General features: G+C 33.0%; 1 protein-coding gene across 1 annotated transcript in view; it reads right to left on the bottom strand.

Annotated features, from left to right (window-relative positions):
- ctnnd2a (catenin (cadherin-associated protein), delta 2a) overlaps window positions 1–22,377 on the bottom strand; it is a 394,266-nt gene that overhangs the window by 156,350 nt on the left and 215,539 nt on the right. The window contains 1 exon segment of the mRNA XM_051098760.1: window positions 1,560–1,800. Within this exon segment, the coding sequence (XP_050954717.1) occupies window positions 1,560–1,800 (241 nt within the window).

Here is a 22,377-nt window from a genome sequence, read left to right as displayed (position 1 = left end):
ATAAAAACAAAGTCACAATTTTCCACAACTTTTTTCCTGAGAATTGTGAGATATAAGCTTGTAGTTGTAAGTTATAACATCCAATTCTGAGGGGGAAAAGACAGATATGTTCTGATATGCAAGTTTATCCATCACAATTCTGACATAATAACTCTCAGTTGTGTTATAAAGTCACAACTGCGAGATATAAACTCACAATTCTGAGAAGAAGTCAGATATTAAATTGCAATTCTGAGAATAAAAGTCACAATAGCGAGATAAAAATGTACAATTCTGAGAACAAAAAGTCACAATTTTCAGATATAAACTCGCAATTCTGAGATAAACTCGCAATTATGAGAATAAGTCACAATTTGCGAAATATAAACTCGCAATTTAATAAAAGTTACAATTGCAAGATAAAAACAAAGTCAAAATGGTGAGATATAAACATGTGGTTCTGAGAAAAAAAGTCACAATTGTGAAATATTAACTTGCATAAAGTACTAGATACTTGCATAAACTTGCATTAAAAAAGTCAGAATGGTCATTCGCAATTACCGTATTTTTTATTCAGTGGCAGAAACAGTATTCTATATACACTGCCCTCCAAAAGTTTGGAAACACCCTAGAAAAATGGGTTTTTGGACAATATTAGCATGAATCCGTTTTAATTTGTGATAATTTTGCACTGATAAGGGACAACACAAACTACGAAAACATATTTTATTACATAAATGGTTTATGCATAGAAAAAACTTAAATTATCCAGCATTAGCAGCTATTACAGCTCTGCATAATCTGGCCCTAAATTCATTGTATTCTAAACTTAATTGGCAATCAATTGTTGAAGCTATTAAGGTGTGCTGACCCAAAAACCTGGGCCAAGTTTAAACCAGTAATCAGACATCACAGCTGGCAAAGGGGCATGTCTGACTTTGACATGTATATATTGTCATTAAAATGAAAATTATTATTGCTGGTCTTTTAATGATAATGTCAAGTTACTTTAATGTATTTGCACCAAAAAATGATAAGGATTTATGCTGATATCGTCCAAAACCACACTTTGTTTTCAAACTTTTGGAGGGCAGTGTAACAGACATCTTTAAAAAACATAAAAAAAAACTTACTGGCCCCAAACGTTTGAACAGAAGTGTAAAAATAAAATAAAATAAATTGAATTAAAATTAAAATGCAATGGAAATGAAAGTAAAATAAAAAATATCCTCACTGTAAGACAGGCTGGATGATCAGTTAACTAGTTGTCCATCGTGATGCTTATGTTGGATTTAAAATACTAAAACTTACAGTACAACCGGAAGCAACTTGGTTATTCTCTACAGTTCTCTAACACGGTACAATACTCACTTGTACTGTAATACTCAATGCTTACTTTACTGATAAGACCACAATATAAACGCACGGACTGTCTAATGATCCGCAAAGAAGGTGACACACACAACCCTGAAAACCCTTTCAGCAGCTGCTCTTCCAATTCAAATTTAATCGATATGTCCACATTTCCCAGATACATCTACTGTCACTATCAAAAAGATCCAATGGGCATGCAAACTCACCTGGGATCCTTCTGAATGCTGTCAATGGAGGGCGAGCGGGCCAGGTTGCCTTCGGGTGGCAGGGCAGGGCCAGACTTGCTATAGGGAGACTCCACTGATGAGCAGTACGGCAATGTGCGGTAAGTATCCGTGTAATTGGCGCCCTGACTGGACGCATAGCCGCCTCTGGGAAACGTCCCTGTGGCATTCTGACTTCCTGTTCGCTGCAAGGGTACGGAGTCAACACCAGGGGAGGACGGGGCTATGGCAGGAGAGTAGGGACAAAACAAGAAGTTCAGGACCTGTTCACAGAACTGGTTCACTAGGTCTAGGTACAGGAACAATGAGAGGACAGTGAAAAGACAAGCAGACAAGACATGATACAATGAAAGAATGACAAGGAGGGAGCAGAAGGGAGGAAGAGACGGCAGCAATGAGAACAGCAATGAAGCTCTTACATAAGAGAGAGAAAGTGAGTGTTACTAGTCAAAATCTTTCTTAGCACATTTATAGACACATGTATTATTAAAACGCTGAAACGGAAGCTCATGTGGCAGATAAAATAGGATTTATATGAGAAATGAAATTCATTTGTACAGTTTAGGATGTGGAAAACTATATATTTTAACTAATTTGGCTAATTGTAAAGTTCTTTAAAGGGGATTCCGAATCAAATGTCTGAAATTATTATTTATTTTATTATATATATTACTATTATTCAAACATTCATAAAGACAAACTTTCTGAAGACATTTATAATGTGACAAAAATGTATATAAAAAAATGCTGAACTTTCTATTAATTAGAAAATCCTAAATAAATAAATAATATTAAAATTATTAATAATATTAAAATTAATCATTAAAACAGTTATTTTAAATGGTATTTTAAAAATGGTAGTATTTCACTGCTGAAAATTCAGCTTTGCCATCACAGAAATACATTACATTTGAAAAAAATAAAAAATAATAAAATAAAATAAAATAAAATAATAAAATAAAATAAAATGATTTAAACAGTTATTTTAAATGGTAAAACTGAAAATTCAGTTTTGCCATTACAGGAATATGTTATATTTTAAAATAAAATAAAATAAAATAAAATAAAATAAAATAAAATAAAATAAAATAAAATAAGTATTAGTTCAATGGTTAAAACAGGAATACATTAATAATAATAATTAAAACTTAGCAAATCCAAAACTAAAATAGGACTTTTTTTTTTTTTTTTTTTTTTTTTTTTTAAATTATTGAAAAAATAACCTCAGTATATGACAAGCTGATTGCAGGATGATTAGTTAACTAGTTTTCCACTGTGACCCATATGCTGAAACTTGCAGTGCAAATTCAATAAACTGCTTGATTCGCCTCTACAGTGCTCTAAAATTGTCCAAAACTTGTAATTAAATAATTCAGTCTCAGTGCCTGATGACTCACCGCTTGACCAAGCTTACGTAAGCTCTAAATTTAGTTGTGACCGTTCAAAAAAATGTGAAAAGGGAAAATGAATATCTATGGCGAGACAGGATGGCATCAACTGACATCACAGGTCATGTGACTCCCTCATTATCTTTATACAGGTGCAGCCGTGTCTGATCCCTCTAAGAGGCAGATCGGTTTAACTCCGCATTTGTTTGGTTTTTAACATATTGAGGTGACAGAGTGTATCCATTTCGCTCAATATGAGGGTAATGTGGCAGCCACTGTCTGCTAGGCAGTCACAGTGGAGTGTCTCATAAATCTGCAGCGCGAGACGATCAATGGCAGAGTTCGGAGTCTTTACCACAACACTGCCAGTGAAGCCGTAAAACAGGACTATTAGTCACCAAACACAAAGTGCACCCTGGGAAAAAAAGGCTCAATGTATCTTCGGAGACCATCCATGACTCTTCAGCTTCCTTTAGAGAAAATGTTGCACTCGCTCAGTGCAGGCTAACGATAATTAGACACAGTTTGAGATTAATGAAGACTGGTTGAAAAAGAAAAAAAAAGAGAGAGAGAGTTAGAAACAAGGGGGAGAGAGGAGGGGCGGGGGAGCCTCATGGATTGAATTAAGCTTCCTGAGCCAGAATATATAATGAGAAGCTAACGGACAGAGGAGAAGTCAAATTCAGTGAGCGGACAGGGTTGTGTATATACTGTATATATCTAGGGTGTAGGGCAAGGGAGGCAGTGCGTCCTCAAAATATTGGAGGAGAAAAAAATTTGTAGTACAAAAATAAAACAATGCCAATAATTTTAAAAAGTGTATAAATCACTTGTTTTTTCTAAAGAAAAATTGTCCAACACACCACCAGGTGACATCAGCAGCCTCCCCTGAGCCCAATGAGTTTTAACAGACCCCTCTAAAGCATGCGGTGGGTTTAGTGGGGGGTAACTGAGAATGAATGGGTAAAGTCACGTGAGAGGAGGCAATGCCTCCATCGCGATGTGATTGGATATTACTGGTTATGTTTGGCTCTGATTGATTATTGAGATAAATCCCGTCTCATGTTTGTGCACATTTGCAAATCAGTCTGAATGAACATTATAATGGCGTTACTGGGAAGACTAATTTAAAAAAAGTAAGAAAACAGCTCACACGCTTAATTATAATTATAGTTATTTTAAATTGTAACAATATTTTGCTGCTGACAATTCAGCTTTGCCATTTCAGGAATAAATTTAATTTAATTTTAAAATAAAATAAAATAAAATAATAAAATAAAAGAAAAGAAAATAATATATTAAAATAAAATATTTTAATAATTATAACAGTTATTTTAAATTGTAACAATATTTCACTGCTGAAAATTCTGAAAATTCAACTTTGCCATTACAGGAATAAATTAAATTTTAAAATAAAATAAAATAAAATAAAATACATTTTAAAATAAAATACATTTTAAAATAAAATATTTTAATAATTATAACAGTTATTTTAAATTGTAACAATATTTCAATGCTGAAAATTCAGCTTTGCCATTACAGGAATAAATTAAATGTAAAAATAAAATAAAGTAAAGTAAAATAAAATAAAATAAAATAAATAAAATAAAATAAAATAAAATAAAATAAAATAAAATAAAATAAAAATATTTTAAAATTAAAATACATTTTAATTTTATTATATATTTATATAGTTATTTTAAATTGTAACAGTGCTTTACTTCTGACAACTCAGCTTTGCCATTACAGGAATAAATTACATTTTAAAATGAAATATAAAAAAATAAATAAATAAAATATTGTAATAATTAGAACAGTTATTTTAAATTGTAACAACATTTCACAATATTACTGTTTTTAATATTTTTATTGTTAAAAAAAGGCAGTCCTTGGTGAGCATTAATTTTTTTTTTTTTTTACATCTTATATCTTACTGACCCCAATATGTTAAATGATAGTTTTTTGTACACTAAAATTAAACTAAAAAAAAAAAAAGAAAACTACAATTAAAATTAAATGTAAATAAAAAAGGAGCAAAACCAAAACTAAAACTGAACTAAAAAATAAACTAAAACTAAAATGAAACTCTGATTTTTTAGTAAGTAATCATCTTAGTGAAATTTAAAGTAAATCTCAGTGTCTGTGACCAATATTTCCCGAGCTTTGATAACTGATGACCCGAAAAATTAAAAAAATAGTTAAAAGTTAACTATTGAAAAGAACAGCTGAACATAAGTTCACAAATCAAAAATATTGTCTAAATTGTTACTGCCTCAAGCTGTTATTTTGGAATAAATGTAAAATGCTTAAATCACTAACATGATGAGATTCATACTTGACTGTACTAAACAGAACATTGATTACATTGTTAAAGTAAAAATATAAAATAGATTTAAACAATGTCTACTTAACCAAGAAAAATGTGACTGGAACATGAATTTATGCAAGCTAGACCTAATTAGCAACAACACTGTTTTATATTACACACACACAAAATTAAATCTGATTAAAAAACAAGCATGAATGTACTTCTCTGAAAAACATACATTGCTTTTTTTTTTAAACATAATGAGGTGGCAGAGTATCCATTTAGCTCACTGTAAGAGTGTGGGTGTTTTGGCTCTGGGTTTACTCAAACTCATTACTCCAATGTGAAGAATTCAAATAACTCAAGGTCTCTAACCAGTTTAGCAGTGAAGGCCCTCAGGGCTTGATTTACAGCTCCAACACCTGAAGCAGATGAAAATCTATCTGTATGTCATTAATTACCTCCCAAGAAAGGGCTAATTAAAATCAGTCGTTAACTAAAAGCAGAGTAGCCGGCATTGACTGTTTTGAATCTCACTCAATCTTGAGAAATCACATAGTAAGGTCATGCACGCACTCATTCAGTTAATGAATGAAAGATGATCATCAAACAATGCTGCAATTCTAAAGTGTCAACACACTTTTACACACAGAAAGTATTTCGCTTATCACTTCATGTGAAAGCGCTGCTGCTCCAGGCTTGTGCTCCAGAGTTTATCACGATGAAGTGTTGCCACTCTGTCACAACGGCGAAGCCTCGGGAGAATGACCTTTCGGTGACCTTCATATTCCATTAGCTTATCTTATCAGAAATGGTGTATCTTATGCGACCCCACACATCACTACACGGACAAGGGCTTTCCTCGGCACGGCGTGAGATAAAATGCACAACCAGACAAGGACGCACTCAAACCGGCTGGATAAGATCTTGCATGAAATCTCGACGACCGACCCGTCTCATATCTACTATTTGTCATCTGCGATCGTAAACAACGCGCGAGCAGAAAGTAATAACAGACAAATATGAGACTGCATACATTTTCTGTATAAAAATGATAGATGGACCCATAAACAACAATAAAGCAGGTGTTTATTAACTCACAGTAGGTTTTTCATCTGTGAGGATTTTAACGGTCAGTTCCAGCGTCGACTCGATATATTTCTCTACAACTTTATAATCCACCGCTGGTTAATTCCATCACCGCAGATCCTGTCGTCTATCATTAAGTGTAGTTGAGAATAAAACGGCGCATTGGCTGCTACAATGGCTGGTAAATACATCTCTCTGGGGCCACACTGTGCGCTCGCCATCTTAGCTGACAGTTTCTCTTATTCATTTTGTACAGAGGCTGTTAACGAGGGCAACTAGCCGATAATGTGCTTCAGTGAGTTCTGCTATTTCCTGACAACAGCGTTTGACGGTGTAATTCTTTAATTAACTCGCATACTAAGCCTTTTTGCTGTGTTCTGCTTCCTTTGACACCGTATACAGCCTTTTCTTAAGCCGGTTTGAAGGACACTTGTGAGCAACTGCCAACTTTCCTTTGCTAATCTGCGCCTGCTTTCTCTGAACCGTATAATGCAACATGACAACCAATATTTTTTTTGTAATAATACATTATTGTACAAAAGTTTGGGATCAGTAAAAAAAAATCTATTTAGAAAGTATATATTAAATTGATCAATTCAATTTGTGCCAGTAAAGATATTTCTAATGTTACAAACGATTTTTGTTTTAAAATGATCACGTGACACTGAAGCCTGGAGTAATGGCTGCTGAAAATTCAAATTTGCAAAGAAAGAATTACATTTTAAAATATTTTTAAAACAATAATTCACAATTTTACTGTTTTTCCAATGACGTTTTAGTGAAACAAAAATATTAAAAATAAAAAAAATTAAAGTCGTAATATTTTAGGAATAAAGTCAAAATATTTTGAGAATAAAGTTGAAATTATGAGAACAAAGTCAAAATATTTCAAGAATAAAGTCGAAATTATTTAAAATTTAAATATTTCTAAATATTTTGGCTTTATTTTCGTAATTTCGACTTTATTCTTAAAATATTATGACTTTAATCTCGTAATCTTAGATTTTTTTTTAAAAGTGGCAATAAAATGCTGTTGTAGTTTTTTGATCACATGCACTACCAGTCAAAAGTTTTTGAACAGTAAGATTTTTATCGTTTTTTTACAAAAGTCTCTTCTGCTTGCCAAGCCTGCATTTATTTGATCCAAAGTACAGCAAAAACAGCAACATTTTAAAATATTTTTACAATTTAAAATAACAATTTTCTATTTGAATATATTTAAAAAAGTAATTTATTCATGTGATCGAAGCTAAATTTTCAGTCTTCAGTGTCACATGGTGCTTCAGAAATCATTCTAATATGCTGATTTGCTGTTCAAAAAACATTTATTATTATTATTATTATTATTATTATCCCAAGATCAGCATTTATCTGAAATAAAAAGCTTTTGTAACATAATACACTCTATACCATTCAAAAGTTTGGAGTCAGTATATTTTTTTGAAAAAAAAAGAAAGAAATTAATATTTTTATTTAGCAAGGGTGCTTTAAATTGATGATAAAGACATTTATAATGTTACAGAAGATTTTTATTTCAGACACTTTCTATTCATCAAAGAAAACTAAAACAATTCTACTCAGCTGTTAGAACTGTTATCAATATAATAATAATAACATGTTTTTTTTTAAAGCAGCAAATCAGAATATTAAAATAATTTCTGCAAGATCATGCAAATGGAGTAATGATGCTAAAAATTCAGCTTTGAAATCACAGGAATAAATTACATTTTAAAATATATTTGAATAGAAAACAGTTATTTTAAATAGTAAAAATACTTCAAATTTGTACAATTTTAGCTGTACTTTTGCTCAAATAAATGCAGGCTTGGTAAGCAGAAGAGACTTCTTAAAAAAATTAAATCTTACTGTTCAACTTTTGGCTGGTAGTGTAAATGTAGCCTTGCTAAAAATAAGAAATTTCTTTCAAATACTTATTTTATTTTTTTATGCATTTTTTTAATTTATTTATTTAAATGTAAAATATTCATGTATTTTTATCCACACAGAATCAAAATACATAATCTCTAGCATTTTTACCGTCAATAGAATGTTTTCCTGGTTCTAATTCACCCTGAGAGGAACTTTTAACATTTTTCAATAAAGCAAAACTGCTTGTGTACCTCAGCAGATGTATATCAAGCTCTGTATATACTTGTTTGCATTTTGTGGTTTCACTAGAACGGATAGCGAGCCGCTGCAGCTGTGGAACAGCGATAGATCGAAGTGCGTGTCTGTGTACATAAGAGAAGATTACCGCTGCTGCTTTCCACCTCTGATAACAGGCATGAACCCTCATCTTTTAAACATTAAAAATAACACACTCCAGTGCCGGATCACCACTCATTATAACACATGCTAACATAAGGAAAAGTCCTGCTTAAGAACTGGAGAAGCTTTTTCTGTATTAGATAAAAGAATGTTGCAAATCGTTTTAGAAACAAAATTGGAAAAAAGTAGTAGGGATGGATACATGAGTGTCTGGAGAGTATTTACCCTGCTAACAAGTAGGGCTGGGAAAAAAATATAGATTTTACTTGATTCTCATTATTATGAAACAAAATCAATTCGTAAATCCCAAGAATTGTTTAGTCTAGACTGTTTTCAGTTAATGAATGGAGCATTGTAGTGCGCCTTCCATTCAATAAATCGCAATAAGCTTTGTGCTTTGTTACTTTTGATATGAAACAAAGTCTCAGATATCAAATTTCTGTCCATTTTATTACAATATTCAAAAAATAAATGTCGTTTTGGCACTGTGTAATGTAAAGTGACAGATTGCTGTAGTGCCTCAGTTCAAGAGAAGCGACAACACAAAGTGAACAGAACTGATCATCCCTGCCGCTTTAATACAAGTTACAGCACAAAATAAACATGAATAAACATCTGAAGGCATGTTAAAAGAAAGAGTACGACTTACTGAAATCCATATCCTGTCTCATGTAATCGCTCAATCTGTGTTTCAACCACGGAAAGACGTAAATATAACAGGTAAATGTCACATTTACCTCAGAAAAAAACTCTCGGTGACCATAAAACTCGTTAGTCAGCTAGAACAAATTCAGAACGTTCTGGCAAAGTTTTCTCAAAGTAATAAACAAACATTCTTCCAGGAACATTAATAAATTGTTTGTTTAAAGTTATACGGCCTTTAATACTGTTAAAACTTCTTAGAACATTAGCCGAAAATTGGATGTTCGTCTAATTGTTATTTTTTTTTTATTTTAAAGATTTATTTTGTGGCGTTTTATGCCTTTATTTGGATAGGACAGTGTAGATGGACAGGAAGCAAAGTGGGAGAGAGAGAGAGAAGTGGGGTGGGATCAGGAAAGGTACACGAGCAGGATACGAACTCGGGTTGCCCACAGCGTAATGCCGCTATATGTCAATGAGCTAACCACAAGGCCATTGCTGTCGACGTTTGTCTAATTATTTTTAAATGTTAAATGTTAACTTGTTTCAGAACATTTGCAGAACATTTAAAATGTTTTTAAATATTGGGATATTCGCCTAACATCGATATTACAAAAAAAAAAAATAATAATAATAATAATAATAATAATAATAATAATTATTTAAAATGTAAAACTTTTTGAAGCTTTAGAAAACATTAAATTTTTTTTTTTTTAACTTAACAGAAATGTTATTAGAACACATTTTTGTTAGTACACTCTAAAAAAATGCTGTTTGTTAGTTTGTTTTTTTAAACCCAGTCTGCTGGGTCATTTTATGGCTTGTTTTTAAACTCTAAACAAATGCTGGGTTTTGTATATATATATATATTAGTATTTTTGACCCAGGTGCTGTGCAGTTTTTCTGTAACTAAGCATTGTAACTAAATCATTTTTAATTGGTTATAAAATTTTGGTTTTTTTTTTCTATACCTAACCACTGGGTTGAGCCTGTCTCTGATGAAACAACCCAGCTGCTGAGATACAGTCAAGTCGCAGGCTTGACACTTTTTGCATCCTCTACAAGAGAGAGCAGTTCTCAGCGCCGCTGATTTGATGAACTTCTTCAGCGAAATAAAGGTTTGTATATATTTTATTTCATTTATGAAGTCTTTACTGTGCTGTAAATTGTATTATCTTATGCAACGCAATGCAACATAAGGGCAAGATTTTAGTCAGCTTCACATGATGGAAACGCCTTTTGCCCTGCATAAAATAAATGGATTTTATTCATCACAATAATGAGTTTAATTTAATTTGATGTTAAAATATGTTCTCTAAAGTCAGTACTGTTTGTTTATGGGCAAGTTTTGGCGTCAGTCACGGCATCGTTCAGTTACGAGTGAAGTGCGAGGCGGCAGACTGAAGTTTGCAGTTAACCCGGCGAACAGCAGCCCATCACTCTCAGATTTCAGCGACACACCAGCATGAGAATTAGCGCAATTTTGCTAAAAAGGAATTACAGAGAATGGTTAAATACACTAAAATTAAAATGCTACTTTTTAATTTTACATTTTGCTTGTTAAACAAGTTTAAATGTATTTAATATTGTAAACTATGCTTTATATACACCCAAATAAATTGAATTTGACTTACATTTTTGTCCATGGGTGTTCTTGGTTAATAATAAATGTTCATCTTTTGATTATTGCTGTTGCCTCTATAATTCTGTGTGTGATTTTTAATTTCCAGTCCATTTTAAGGCAACAATATAATAATTTTTAACCAACAGTTGACTTAAACAAAACAAGCCAGCATGTTTGGTAAAAACATTTAACCCAACCAGCTGGGTCAAAATAACCCAGCGTGTGTCCTGTCCAATATTTACCCAGCGCTGGGTTGCCAAATAACCCATATTCGGTTGTTTTTAACCAAGCATTTTTTAGAGTGTAGATTGTTGTCTTAAGTTTCTATAGTGAAAATATTCAGCCACCAAAAATGACTAATTTTTACACTGCAGAAGATGTATAGAAACCACATCTGAAGTGGCATACGGTATAAAAACAAAGAAAATGTGATCAAGAATATGCACAAAGACAAGAATATGCACAAAAACACAATCATATGAGACATGCAACTGATTGTCATGACAACAACATTTCATACCTAATACTGTATTTATAAAGCGGCTACAAAAGCCAGTGGTTTTTACAGATATATCAAACACTGGAATAAGAAATATATGCGAACTGGAACTAAAAATCCACAAGTGAAAGACCCTGACATTACTATGAATGTGTCTCTAAGTGCATTCTTCCAGCACTGAGGCTGAATATGAAATGTTCTCCTTCCACACTCTCTTTCAATCTTCTATCTGACATCTAATGAATCAAACACACACACACCCATCCAATGTTTCTAATCTCCTCTTGTGCAGAGGCTTTGGATATTCTATAGGTTTGATAATGGGCTGCTCTTTTAAATTACCTGACCTTTGAGACAGGAATCATAGGATCCAGGATCTCAGCATTGGCATCAATAGATTCAGTGCTCTGGTACAGTATAATGTGATCATAAACAAACTGCCCTTTCTTCTTTTGCTCGGGTGCTTCTCCTAGCAATTTTTTTTCTCTGTGTGATATTACACCCTGCCAAAGGTCACTCCCACTCAACAGAAACATATTAGAGGAATGATTTGCTGCTCTGCCATTTGCTATGCTGGGGAAAAAAAGGTGTGCGATACAGTAAAGCGCTCCCTGCTTTACTGGGGGTATCTGAATGACTCTGTCTCGAATGGATCCATCTGTTTGCTCTTAAAGAGGGAGCTTCAAATGCTGACATTAGGAAAAGATCACCTTCTGAAAGCACTTCAGCCAAGAATGCCGGTGAGATTGTGTTTATCCCTAGGATGTAGTACAGAAGATTTTCCAATGAAGACATACATGTTATCTGGATGAAATGAAATTATTGTGTGCGCATGTTGTCGGTCTGAGTGGTTTAGATGCAAATGTGCATCTGGCAAGCAGCAGGAGTGCAACCCGCTGGAGTGCTTTATTTCTCATTTTAAAGAGGGTGGTTTTGGACCTTGATGCTGATTGGTCAATACATTGTTCCAGCTGTGCTAAAATGCATGATGGGGTAACAGCTATGACACAAATTACCTGTTCAATTAGGTGCTATGTACATAACAGAAGGCCATTCCAACATCAGAGAAAATAAATATAAAAAAAAAAAAATAAATAAATATAATATAATATAATATAATATAATATAATATAATATAATATAATATAATAATGTGTATTTATAGTATTTACACATATTTTATAATGATAATAATATATATTTATATAAACAAAAACTAAATATAAGTTCATGTCATATAAATTTATTTCATGAAACTAAATTTTTTAATTTTATATGTACTACTGTTTAAAAGTTTGAGGTCACTCACATTTATTTATTTATTTTTTTTTTAACAAATTACTACTTTTCTGCAGCAAGGATGCATTGAATTAATGTATTAAATCCAAAGTTTTTATAGTGTCAGAAAAGACACTATAAAAAATGCAAACTGTATAAACACATAAGCTTTAAAAAGTTACTACATTACTATGTAATAAAAATAATAAAACAAATTTTACAATATAAGTATGCAAATAAATAAATGTGTAAGTGTGCATGTGTTTGCATGAGTATTTACAGTGTATACACATACTATAAAGATAATAAAATACATAAAAAAAAAACTAAATATGAGTTAATGTAATGTACATTATTTTACAAGTTTCAGGTCAGTAACCATTTTTACAAATTATTTTTTATTTATTTAATACTTTTATTCAGCAAAGATGCATTAAATTAATGCATTAAATCCAAAAAGTGACAGTTAAGACACTATAAAAAATGAAAAAAAGTAATGTATTTATTCATATACAATTTTTTAAAACAAACAAACAAACAAACAAACAAACAAATAATGCATTATATAACAAAGCCTATCAATGCCACAATATTAAATTACCAGTAAATAACAATAAGCCAATAATTAAAAAATAGAAATAATGCATATGATTCATTATATTCAACTGATAAATGCCTGATAATAAAATTGCATACTATTTTATGCTACAAAAATAAATAAATAAATAAATTGTATGCTATAAAATAAATTAATTAATGAAAAGAAATGTCAATAATTTTAAAAATATAAATAATGCATATTATTTATTATATTCAACTGATAAATAGCTGATAATAAAATAGTATGCTATTTTATGCTAAAAAAATAAATGTCACACCCCTGTGGACTGTTTCTGTGGTTTCCCCTTGTGCATGCCCTTATTTGGTCTTTTCCTGTTTCCAGTCCTGTTTCATGTTTTGGATTATTTAATAAATGTGCATGTTCCTTATATCCTTGTCCTTACTCCTCATTCCCCGCACACCACGACGTGACAAATAAATAAATAAATAAATAAATTAATTAATTAATTAATTAATTTTAAAAAAGTAAAATCTAATAAATAGTTCGAAAGGCTAAACGTTAAATTAATTAAATTAATTTTAGTACAAAAATTTTTTTAAACATAAAATAATGAAACTAAAATCCTAAATTAATTTTAGATTATTACTTTTTAATTTATTAATTATTTATAATGCTTAAAGTTAATTTAATCACAACATTATAATATATATATATATATAATTTTTAATATTCTCAATTATGTTATATAACAATTATATAGACAGATAGATAGTCATCCTGCACTATGATATATTTATTTTTGTGTCCTTAATATTTTATTGTGTGGTAACCTTTATATATTGTCAGTGTGATTGGTGTAATATTGCAAGATGTAATAGATATAATATTCCGAATATTTGATGGCTAAAGCAAGTTGTGGCACGTCACATAGTGATAAGACTGAAAAACTGAAAAACAGGTGAACTAAATAAAACTCAAAATGACAAACATTTTAACCCCATTACACACAATCTCTGACGCTGGCTTGAACTCACTCATGCAGCATTATGTTTCTCAGTAGCTGTTCTGATGATGTTTTTTTCACAGAGGTTGGCTTGTTGAGCTATATCAGGATGCTTCAGTTCTATGTTAACGTGAATGATTCCCACTACACATACAGTAGATGACATGTCACTCAGACTCATATGAGTGTTAAAGCCCGTAACATATGGCATAACAACAGCAAAGGATCTGTTAAGGTTGTAAATATCATCTGCGTTACGCCTCACATCCTTGGGAGCGAGGTTACGGGACAGATACAAGGTGATGCTTCACGTGAATCAAGGCGCCGCCTTCGTGTCTCCCTGCCAGCACCTCAGCGTAAGTTATGAGTGCCATCCATCATCTGTAGAGTGTTTATGTGTCTGCGTGTGTGTGAGTGTGCGTGTAATTGCTCATTAGCCATGCTTGAGAGGAGCAGAGGCCAGATTCACAGGATGGCATTAAACTGAGCACACAACCGGTCCAAACTGTTACTGTTCCATTGATTTACAGACTCGACACCAAGACTGCATACAGTATGAGCTTTTCTGATCTCTCAATCTAATAGGTGAAGACTGGGGTTCATGTCCCTTACTATTGCCTACAGTTCAACCCGTACTACTGTTTTAAGTTCATTGTATTGAAGCAATAATATGCATACAATTAAATAAATAAATAAATTTAAAAATGCTGGCTTAAATATTATATATATATATATATATATATATATATATATATATATGTATGTGTCAAAAAATAATATAATATTAAAAATAATAAAATATTAGTGACAAAGGACAAAACTTTTCATTAAAGTATAGCAAAAAAAATAATAATTTAACAATTATGTTATAAAATGCATTTTATAAATTAAATGTTCATTTAATTAGATATAAAATAAAATAAAAAAATATAAAAAATTAAATTTAGTTATTATTTTAATGAAATGCAGTACATACTAATTAAAAATAAACAAAAATAAAAAATGAGTATAATGTAAAAACACACATAACCTAAAAAAAATATGTAATAAAATATTAAGGACACAACTTTTCATTAAAAAAACAATAATATACAAATACAAAATACTAACAACTAACAATATACAATATATACAATTATTATTTTATAAATGCAATGTATACTATAAATGTATCATATATATATATATATATATTCCATTTACAATTATTCAGAAATACTGAAAAGATATACTGAATATATTCACATATTTAAAATATAGCACACAAAATATCACTAAATTTACATATTTGTTGGGTTCTTTGCACTCTCAATTTGGGCAAATAATTCAGTACTTTATTTACATAAACCATTACTTTTGATCACTTGAGTAATACCTGCTAGATCTTACTAGGTGTTACTTTCTAAATTTCATATTACAGCTACAATAATCTAGCAAAAGTTAATGTTAATCACCTACAACTTGAAAATGTATGACATATTTGATTTGTTAAGGAATGTTTGGACACTTTACGAAAACAAAAAAACATTGCAAATCAAAACATCAAAATCGACATACCCAGAAATATAACAGAGAGAAAACTCTATTTAATTCAGCAGCCCAGAATCAAGTAGGCTCTGTATGTTTACAAATTCAAAGGATATGCCATACAGTAAAAACTCCCTTTGCTCTTGTGAAATCTCAGAAGCGAAAGTCAAAGTAGTTATATTTTAGGTGCTTCATCTTATATAACAACTGGAACAGGCTGCTATATTCAGGCACGAGTTAAACTGAGCTTCTCAATGGGGAATTTACTGCTGATCTCCACAAATTACTGTATGCAAGTACTGTGAGCAATTAATACATCCTGAAAGCTCAGCAAAAACACAATGTTACATTTTATATAAAGCAGAGGTATTACAAATGTAAGGGCGACTCAGAACAACAAGGTCGGGCTGCAATTCTGGGAACATTCATGCTTTGATACAGATGATCTTAATAGTGCTTGATGAACGGACTGATTTTATAGCAATCTTGCAAATAAACGGTAAACGCAAGAGCTTCAATATCCAAAAAGCGCATTCCGCTATTCGCTTCAAACTGTACTTCACAACAGCTCAAATACTCTCCCTTAATTTTCCACTCCAGCTTCAAGTGTTGCTTTAGACTCTCGAATAGAGCTCTGCGTAACAACCGAGGTAAAATCAAGGTTTCTTCCTCTTTTTTTTCGGAAGGCATCCAGCAGCTCTCATCGGGGGTATTATGGCCCATTTTTCTACATATGACGCAGACGCAAGAAACCGACTTAGTAGTTTAATGCAAAAATAGCCCCACTTTGTCATTTTAGTCATCTTGCATGATAAAATTCAGCCAGAAGCACCCTGTTTTGGTAGCCTGTCTCCTGTTAAAAAGCATGGTCAGTTCTAGCGGGATGTGAGTAGGAAAGCTCCATCAGCATTTGATAGAGCACATCCCTCAAGCTCGGGTTAATTCCTCGCTCGCTTCCAAAATTAGTCTTTTCAGCACATTCTTAGCCGCAGACGCTGCTCTTCCAGTCGCTCTCACACAAAGCCTAATTAACTTCATGAAGTTTGAATTTCAGAGCTGGAAATGAATGCGAGATCCTGCAATGGTGCAGCAGCAGCAGAATGAAAGGCCATGAGGAGCTTAATCACATTCACATAATCTGGAGCTTTGTGCAAGATCAGATTTGATTCCCGGATAGGCAAACTCGCGATGAATAACGCACTTGAAAGGAATCAGAATTACGGGGAATCCATAATGGGCCAAACTAATAAAATGTGATACTGTCATAATGTTGAGCTCCTGTATAGATAACGATTTGCAAAAATACAGCAAACGCTGCCTGGATTATATCTAATCTCAAAGACGGAAACACAAAATTATGCTTTCCAAAATGACAATGAAGCCTCTTTTGAACCTATTTTTTTTACGACCAAAAATTTTGTATTTAACATATTTTCCCCCAAAATTCTTGTTATTGTAATGACCGTTTATATATATATATATATATATATATATATATATTCTACATAATATATTATTATAAATTATAAATACATTTTTAAAAAGCATATATTTTTAAGTATGAATATATATGTATATATATACATATACACTGTAGAATTGATCCGCCTTTTTAAACTATTATTATAAATAAACATGGGAAATGAAATAAATAAATTATGTACATTATAGAATACATTTTAAACTATTATTTTTAATAAAAAAGTAGTAAAATAGTAACTTTTTTTTAAATAGCATATATTTTTTCACAATTAAAGTATGAATATATTAGATTATCTACCTATTAATATAAATCACATTTCCTTTTAATATATATACAAACATATATATTCTACAGAGTTGATCCAACTTTTCAAAACATTATTTTAATTATTTATTCATCATTTATAATATATATATAGTATGAATATATATTATATTATATACCTACAAATTCCTTTTAATATATATATATATATATATATATATATATATATATATATATATATATATATATATATATATTATTTTTTTATTTTTAGAAATTTTGTTTTGAAATGAAAATAGTAAAACTGTTACTTTAAAAATTGCACATATTCTACATAATTAAATTAAAGTATGAGTATATATTAGATTATATATCTATAAATATAAATTAAACTTCCTTTTAATAAAAAAAAATTTAAACATTTTCTCAATTACATATATAACAACTGAGATAAAATCATCTAAACTATTATTTAACATTTTTTTTAATTTATAAATAAAAATAGTAAAACAGGAACTTTAAAAAAACAGCATATATTTCACATAACTAAAGATTGAATATATATTATATTACATAAATATATATTAGACTCCCTTTTCATTAAAAAACAACTATAATTAAACTATAACTATAAATATAACTATAACTATATATATATATCTATAACTATAACTATATATAACTATATATAACTATATATATATATATATATATATATATATGTATGTATACACACACCCAGATGTGTTCCTGTCAGTTTTTGTGAGATTCACTCTTAAAAGCCTTTCACCGTGCTGTTCCTCTAAAAACATTTCAATGCTTTCTCCCCTTTTCTTTCATAAATATAAAATTTGAAAACTCAAATGGGCTTTTATGGCATTTTGTTGAAATGAGCCAGTGCTTTCCTTCTATGAACAGAAGACATCATGCGAGGCACTGCACCAACAGACAAAATAGCTGCAGTGCTTCTTTTTTTCCCCTCCAAAACTGTAAGACTAAAAACATTTCATTGGAGCAAACTGCCCAGCGGAGAAGCTCTCCGTCTGTCTAATCAGCTCGTGACAGTACTGGCCCTGAACTGCCCTGACTGCTGGAGTCATTTCCACCTGGAGATCTCAGGCAGGACAGTCTTCCAAACAATGTCATCTCTCTCTAAAAAAAAATAAGACCATAAATCTTTCTCTTTATCTCTCCTGCATTGAGTGACAGAGCTGTAATAAGAAGAACACAGCTGCTACATGTTGGCGGTGTATCTGTGACGGCTTCTAATGTCGTCATTAGCCCTGTACTTCATCTGCGGGTCTAATGAGCCACTTAGCAAGGGGAAGCAACGCAACTGGGAGGAAGAGAACAGAGACAGTGAGAAAAGTGAGGTCAATGCACTCAGACGAAGTGAGCAATGATGTGAGATCAAACACAAGATCGCACAGATTCTCATTAGCGACTTTTCATAAAACTACGTCTCAGTTTCAGGTGCTATATTGAGGAGCCGACCTTGATCGCATAGAAACCCAATAGTCGAGCTACTTTGTTCTCGAGACTCTGTTAGGCATTGTGAGACTTTGTCAGGTGTCTCAATGTCAGTCTGAATGCTATCGTGGAGTTTCAGACACCTCAAGCCACAGCTGAAATCTGCTGGCTGGAAAATGCCTGTTTATTATCAGGGTGCGACTGCACTGCGCCAATTTTGACTGACTTGATTTGATCATTTGCCAACTTGTGCAATGGGAGAAAAAGAGAGACAGAAATCAGCCAACAGGTTATTATATTCATAAATATTTCTACAGCTCTTGCAGGGTGCTCCTCATCTTTTTTTTTCTTTCCTCCTTTAACTTACTGTATAAAAGTCACTGAAACTGAATTCTGTAGATAACTCCAGCCTTATGTGTGTTCTTAGTTTTTGGATTTTATAAACTTTACCCATTTTTGAAGTTGAATCTATCGCTGTCATGAACAAACTGCCAGCACTGATGTCATACTTTTATTTGCATAATGAATCGTGATTGGTCTTCATCAAACATAAAGTTTATTCAAGGAATTTAAATTGTAATTTGTGACATATTTTGTCTACATCAATCAATCTGTCAGTCAGGCAATCCATCCTTCCATCTGTCAGTCAGTCAGTTAATATATTCATTCATCCATCCATCTGTCCATCATTACGTCAGTCAGTCAGTCTGTCTGTCCATCCATCCACCCACCCATCTGTCAGTCCATCCATCCATCAATCAGTCAGTCCGTGAGTCAGTCAGTGAGGGCTCTACAATGCGAACATTTTAGTCATATTTGTGACTGAAAATTACTGCGTATGACTATGAGAAAATATTTAGGAGCACTACGTGTGAGTGACCTGATCAGCATATTTGTGTTTGTGCTGAGGGGATAAACTGTAAGTGCTTCTAAAAAGAAAAGTAAGCATAGAGCCCTGTCAATATATCCATTCATCCAACCATCAGTCAATCCATCCATCTGTCCATTCATCCATCCATCCATCCATCCATCCATCCAATCCATCCGTCAGTCTGTAAGTCAGTCAGTTAACATATCCATCCATCCATCCATCCATCTATCCGTCCGTCCATCCATCAGTCAGTCAGTCTGTCAGTCAATATATCCATCCATCAATCTGTCCGTCAGTCAGTATATCCATCCATACATCCATACATCCGTCAGTCCATCCATTTGTCAGTCGCTCAGTCAGTCATTATATCCATCCATGCATCCATCCATCCATCCGTCAGTCAGTCAGCCAGCCCATCCATCCATCCATCCATCCATCCATCCATCCATCAATCAGTCAGTCAGTCAATCCATCCATACATCTGTCAGTCTGCCTGTCCATCCATAAGTCAGTCAGCCTGTCTATCCATCTATTCATCCATCCATCAGTCATCCATCTGTCAGTCAATCCAATTCATCCATCAATCAGTCAGTCAATCAGTTCATCCATCCATCATCCATCCATCCATCCATCCATGCAACTATCTGTCACTCAGTCTGTCCATCTGTTTATCCATCTATCCAATCAGTCAGTCAATCCATCCATCCTTCAGTCAGTCAGTCCATCCATCCATCAGTCAATCCATCCATCCATCAGTCACTCAGTCCATCCATCAATCCATCCATCCGTCTGTCCATCCATCAGTCAGTCAGTCAGTCAGTCAGTCAGTCTGTCGGTCAATATATCCATCCATCCATCCGTCAGTCAGTCAATGTATCCATCCATCCATCCGTCCGTCAGTCAGCCCATCCATCCATCCATCCAATCATCCATCTGTCAGTCAGTCAATCCATCCATCCATCCATCCATCTATCCGTCAGTCAGTCTGTTTGTCCGTCCGTCCGTTCATCCACCAAATCAATCAGTCAGTCAGTGAGTTAGGCAGTCCATCCATCCATCCATCCATCCATCCATCCATCCATCCATCCATCCATCCATCCATCCATTCTTCCAACCATCTATCCGTCCATCCGTCCGTCCATCCATCCAATCAGTCAGTCAGTCAGTCAGTTAATCCATCCAACCATCCATCAGTCAGTCAGTCAGTCCATCCATGGATCCATCTGTCCATCCATCCATCCAATCAGTCAGTCAGTCAATCCATCCATCCATTCATCCATCTATCTGTCCATACGTTCATCCATTCAATCAATCAATCAATCAATTGATAAATCAATCAAAACAAGGTCACTCATGCATTTCCTGGACCCCGAACTATGAATTTTGTGTAATATCTATAATGTCAACACATTCAGCCTCAAAGTAACTAAAATAACAAAGGCTTTGCAAAATGCAACAGAGAGTCAATGTGCAGTTCACAGGTGGCAAAGCTACATTTGACATGCAGTTCACAAACATCCCTGGCAGAGATCAAACAGGTTCTGAAAAGCTGTTTTAGCTGAAGTTTTATGCAGTGTCAAGACATTCAAAGACTTTTGGGGTCCTCATATTCCTACATTCATATTTTAATTGGTATACAGCCATTTCCAAGCTGTTTTCCAAGTGTGAATACGGTTGCATAGTGAGGCATGTTTCATAGTACATCTGAGGTCTCCAGCTGAAGACATGGAGCTCAATTAGTAACACAGACTGTAATGAAAACACTACAGCAGTAATGAGCACAAGAGCCACAACTCAACACTGGAAGCTTACACATTATGAATCAGAATTTTTAATACAAGTGCTCAGGCAGGATTATATAACGGCTTAAATTCAGTTCCTTAAGTGTGTAAATAGCTTGAGTTTGAGTCATGTAACAGACGGCCACTTTAGCTTCAGTTGACCTTTAGCTTCAGACAGAAAACCACTGCAATGACACAGATTTAATTGCTTCATTTACCTGTTTAATTGTATTTTAGCTCTATTCAAGGGGAATAAGACACTTCCCTTGTTTTGTTTATCTAAGCAAGCCAATGCTCTCAATTTTCCCTTTAAAGCACGGTAACATCTTGAGGGTGAGAAAATAAAAGGACTGTGATATGTGAGAGCTCAGAGCCAAGAAAGCCAGAAGAGACAGAGCATAATTTCCAACAGTCTGCTGATGCTGCCGTACCATTAGGCAGAGGCAACAATTTTGAAAAGGAATAAAGTCCCTGAGGTACATTATAAGCTCCACTTCTCAAAGGTCACTGCAAGACTGCAGCAAGCGCAGGAAATTACCACCGCAGACCCCAATTAAAACACACCGTATAGATTTTATCAGCACAACTAAGCCAGGTGAGAGTCAACACTGTAACATTTTGCTCCAGGGCTGCTGTGAGACCCTGTCACGCTGCATCATTCCACACTCACACTGCATTCCCTTCACACTCACACATGTATTCAGTTCTGATTCTGATTGGATCGCTGCCATTCTAGGGTGTTG

The sequence above is a fragment of the Labeo rohita genome, chromosome 24 (genome assembly GCF_022985175.1).
Source record: "Labeo rohita strain BAU-BD-2019 chromosome 24, IGBB_LRoh.1.0, whole genome shotgun sequence".
Lineage (NCBI taxonomy): Eukaryota > Metazoa > Chordata > Actinopteri > Cypriniformes > Cyprinidae > Labeo > Labeo rohita.
The sequence above is the reverse complement of the archived record's forward strand: the minus strand, read 5'-3'. Positions and strand labels throughout refer to the sequence as shown.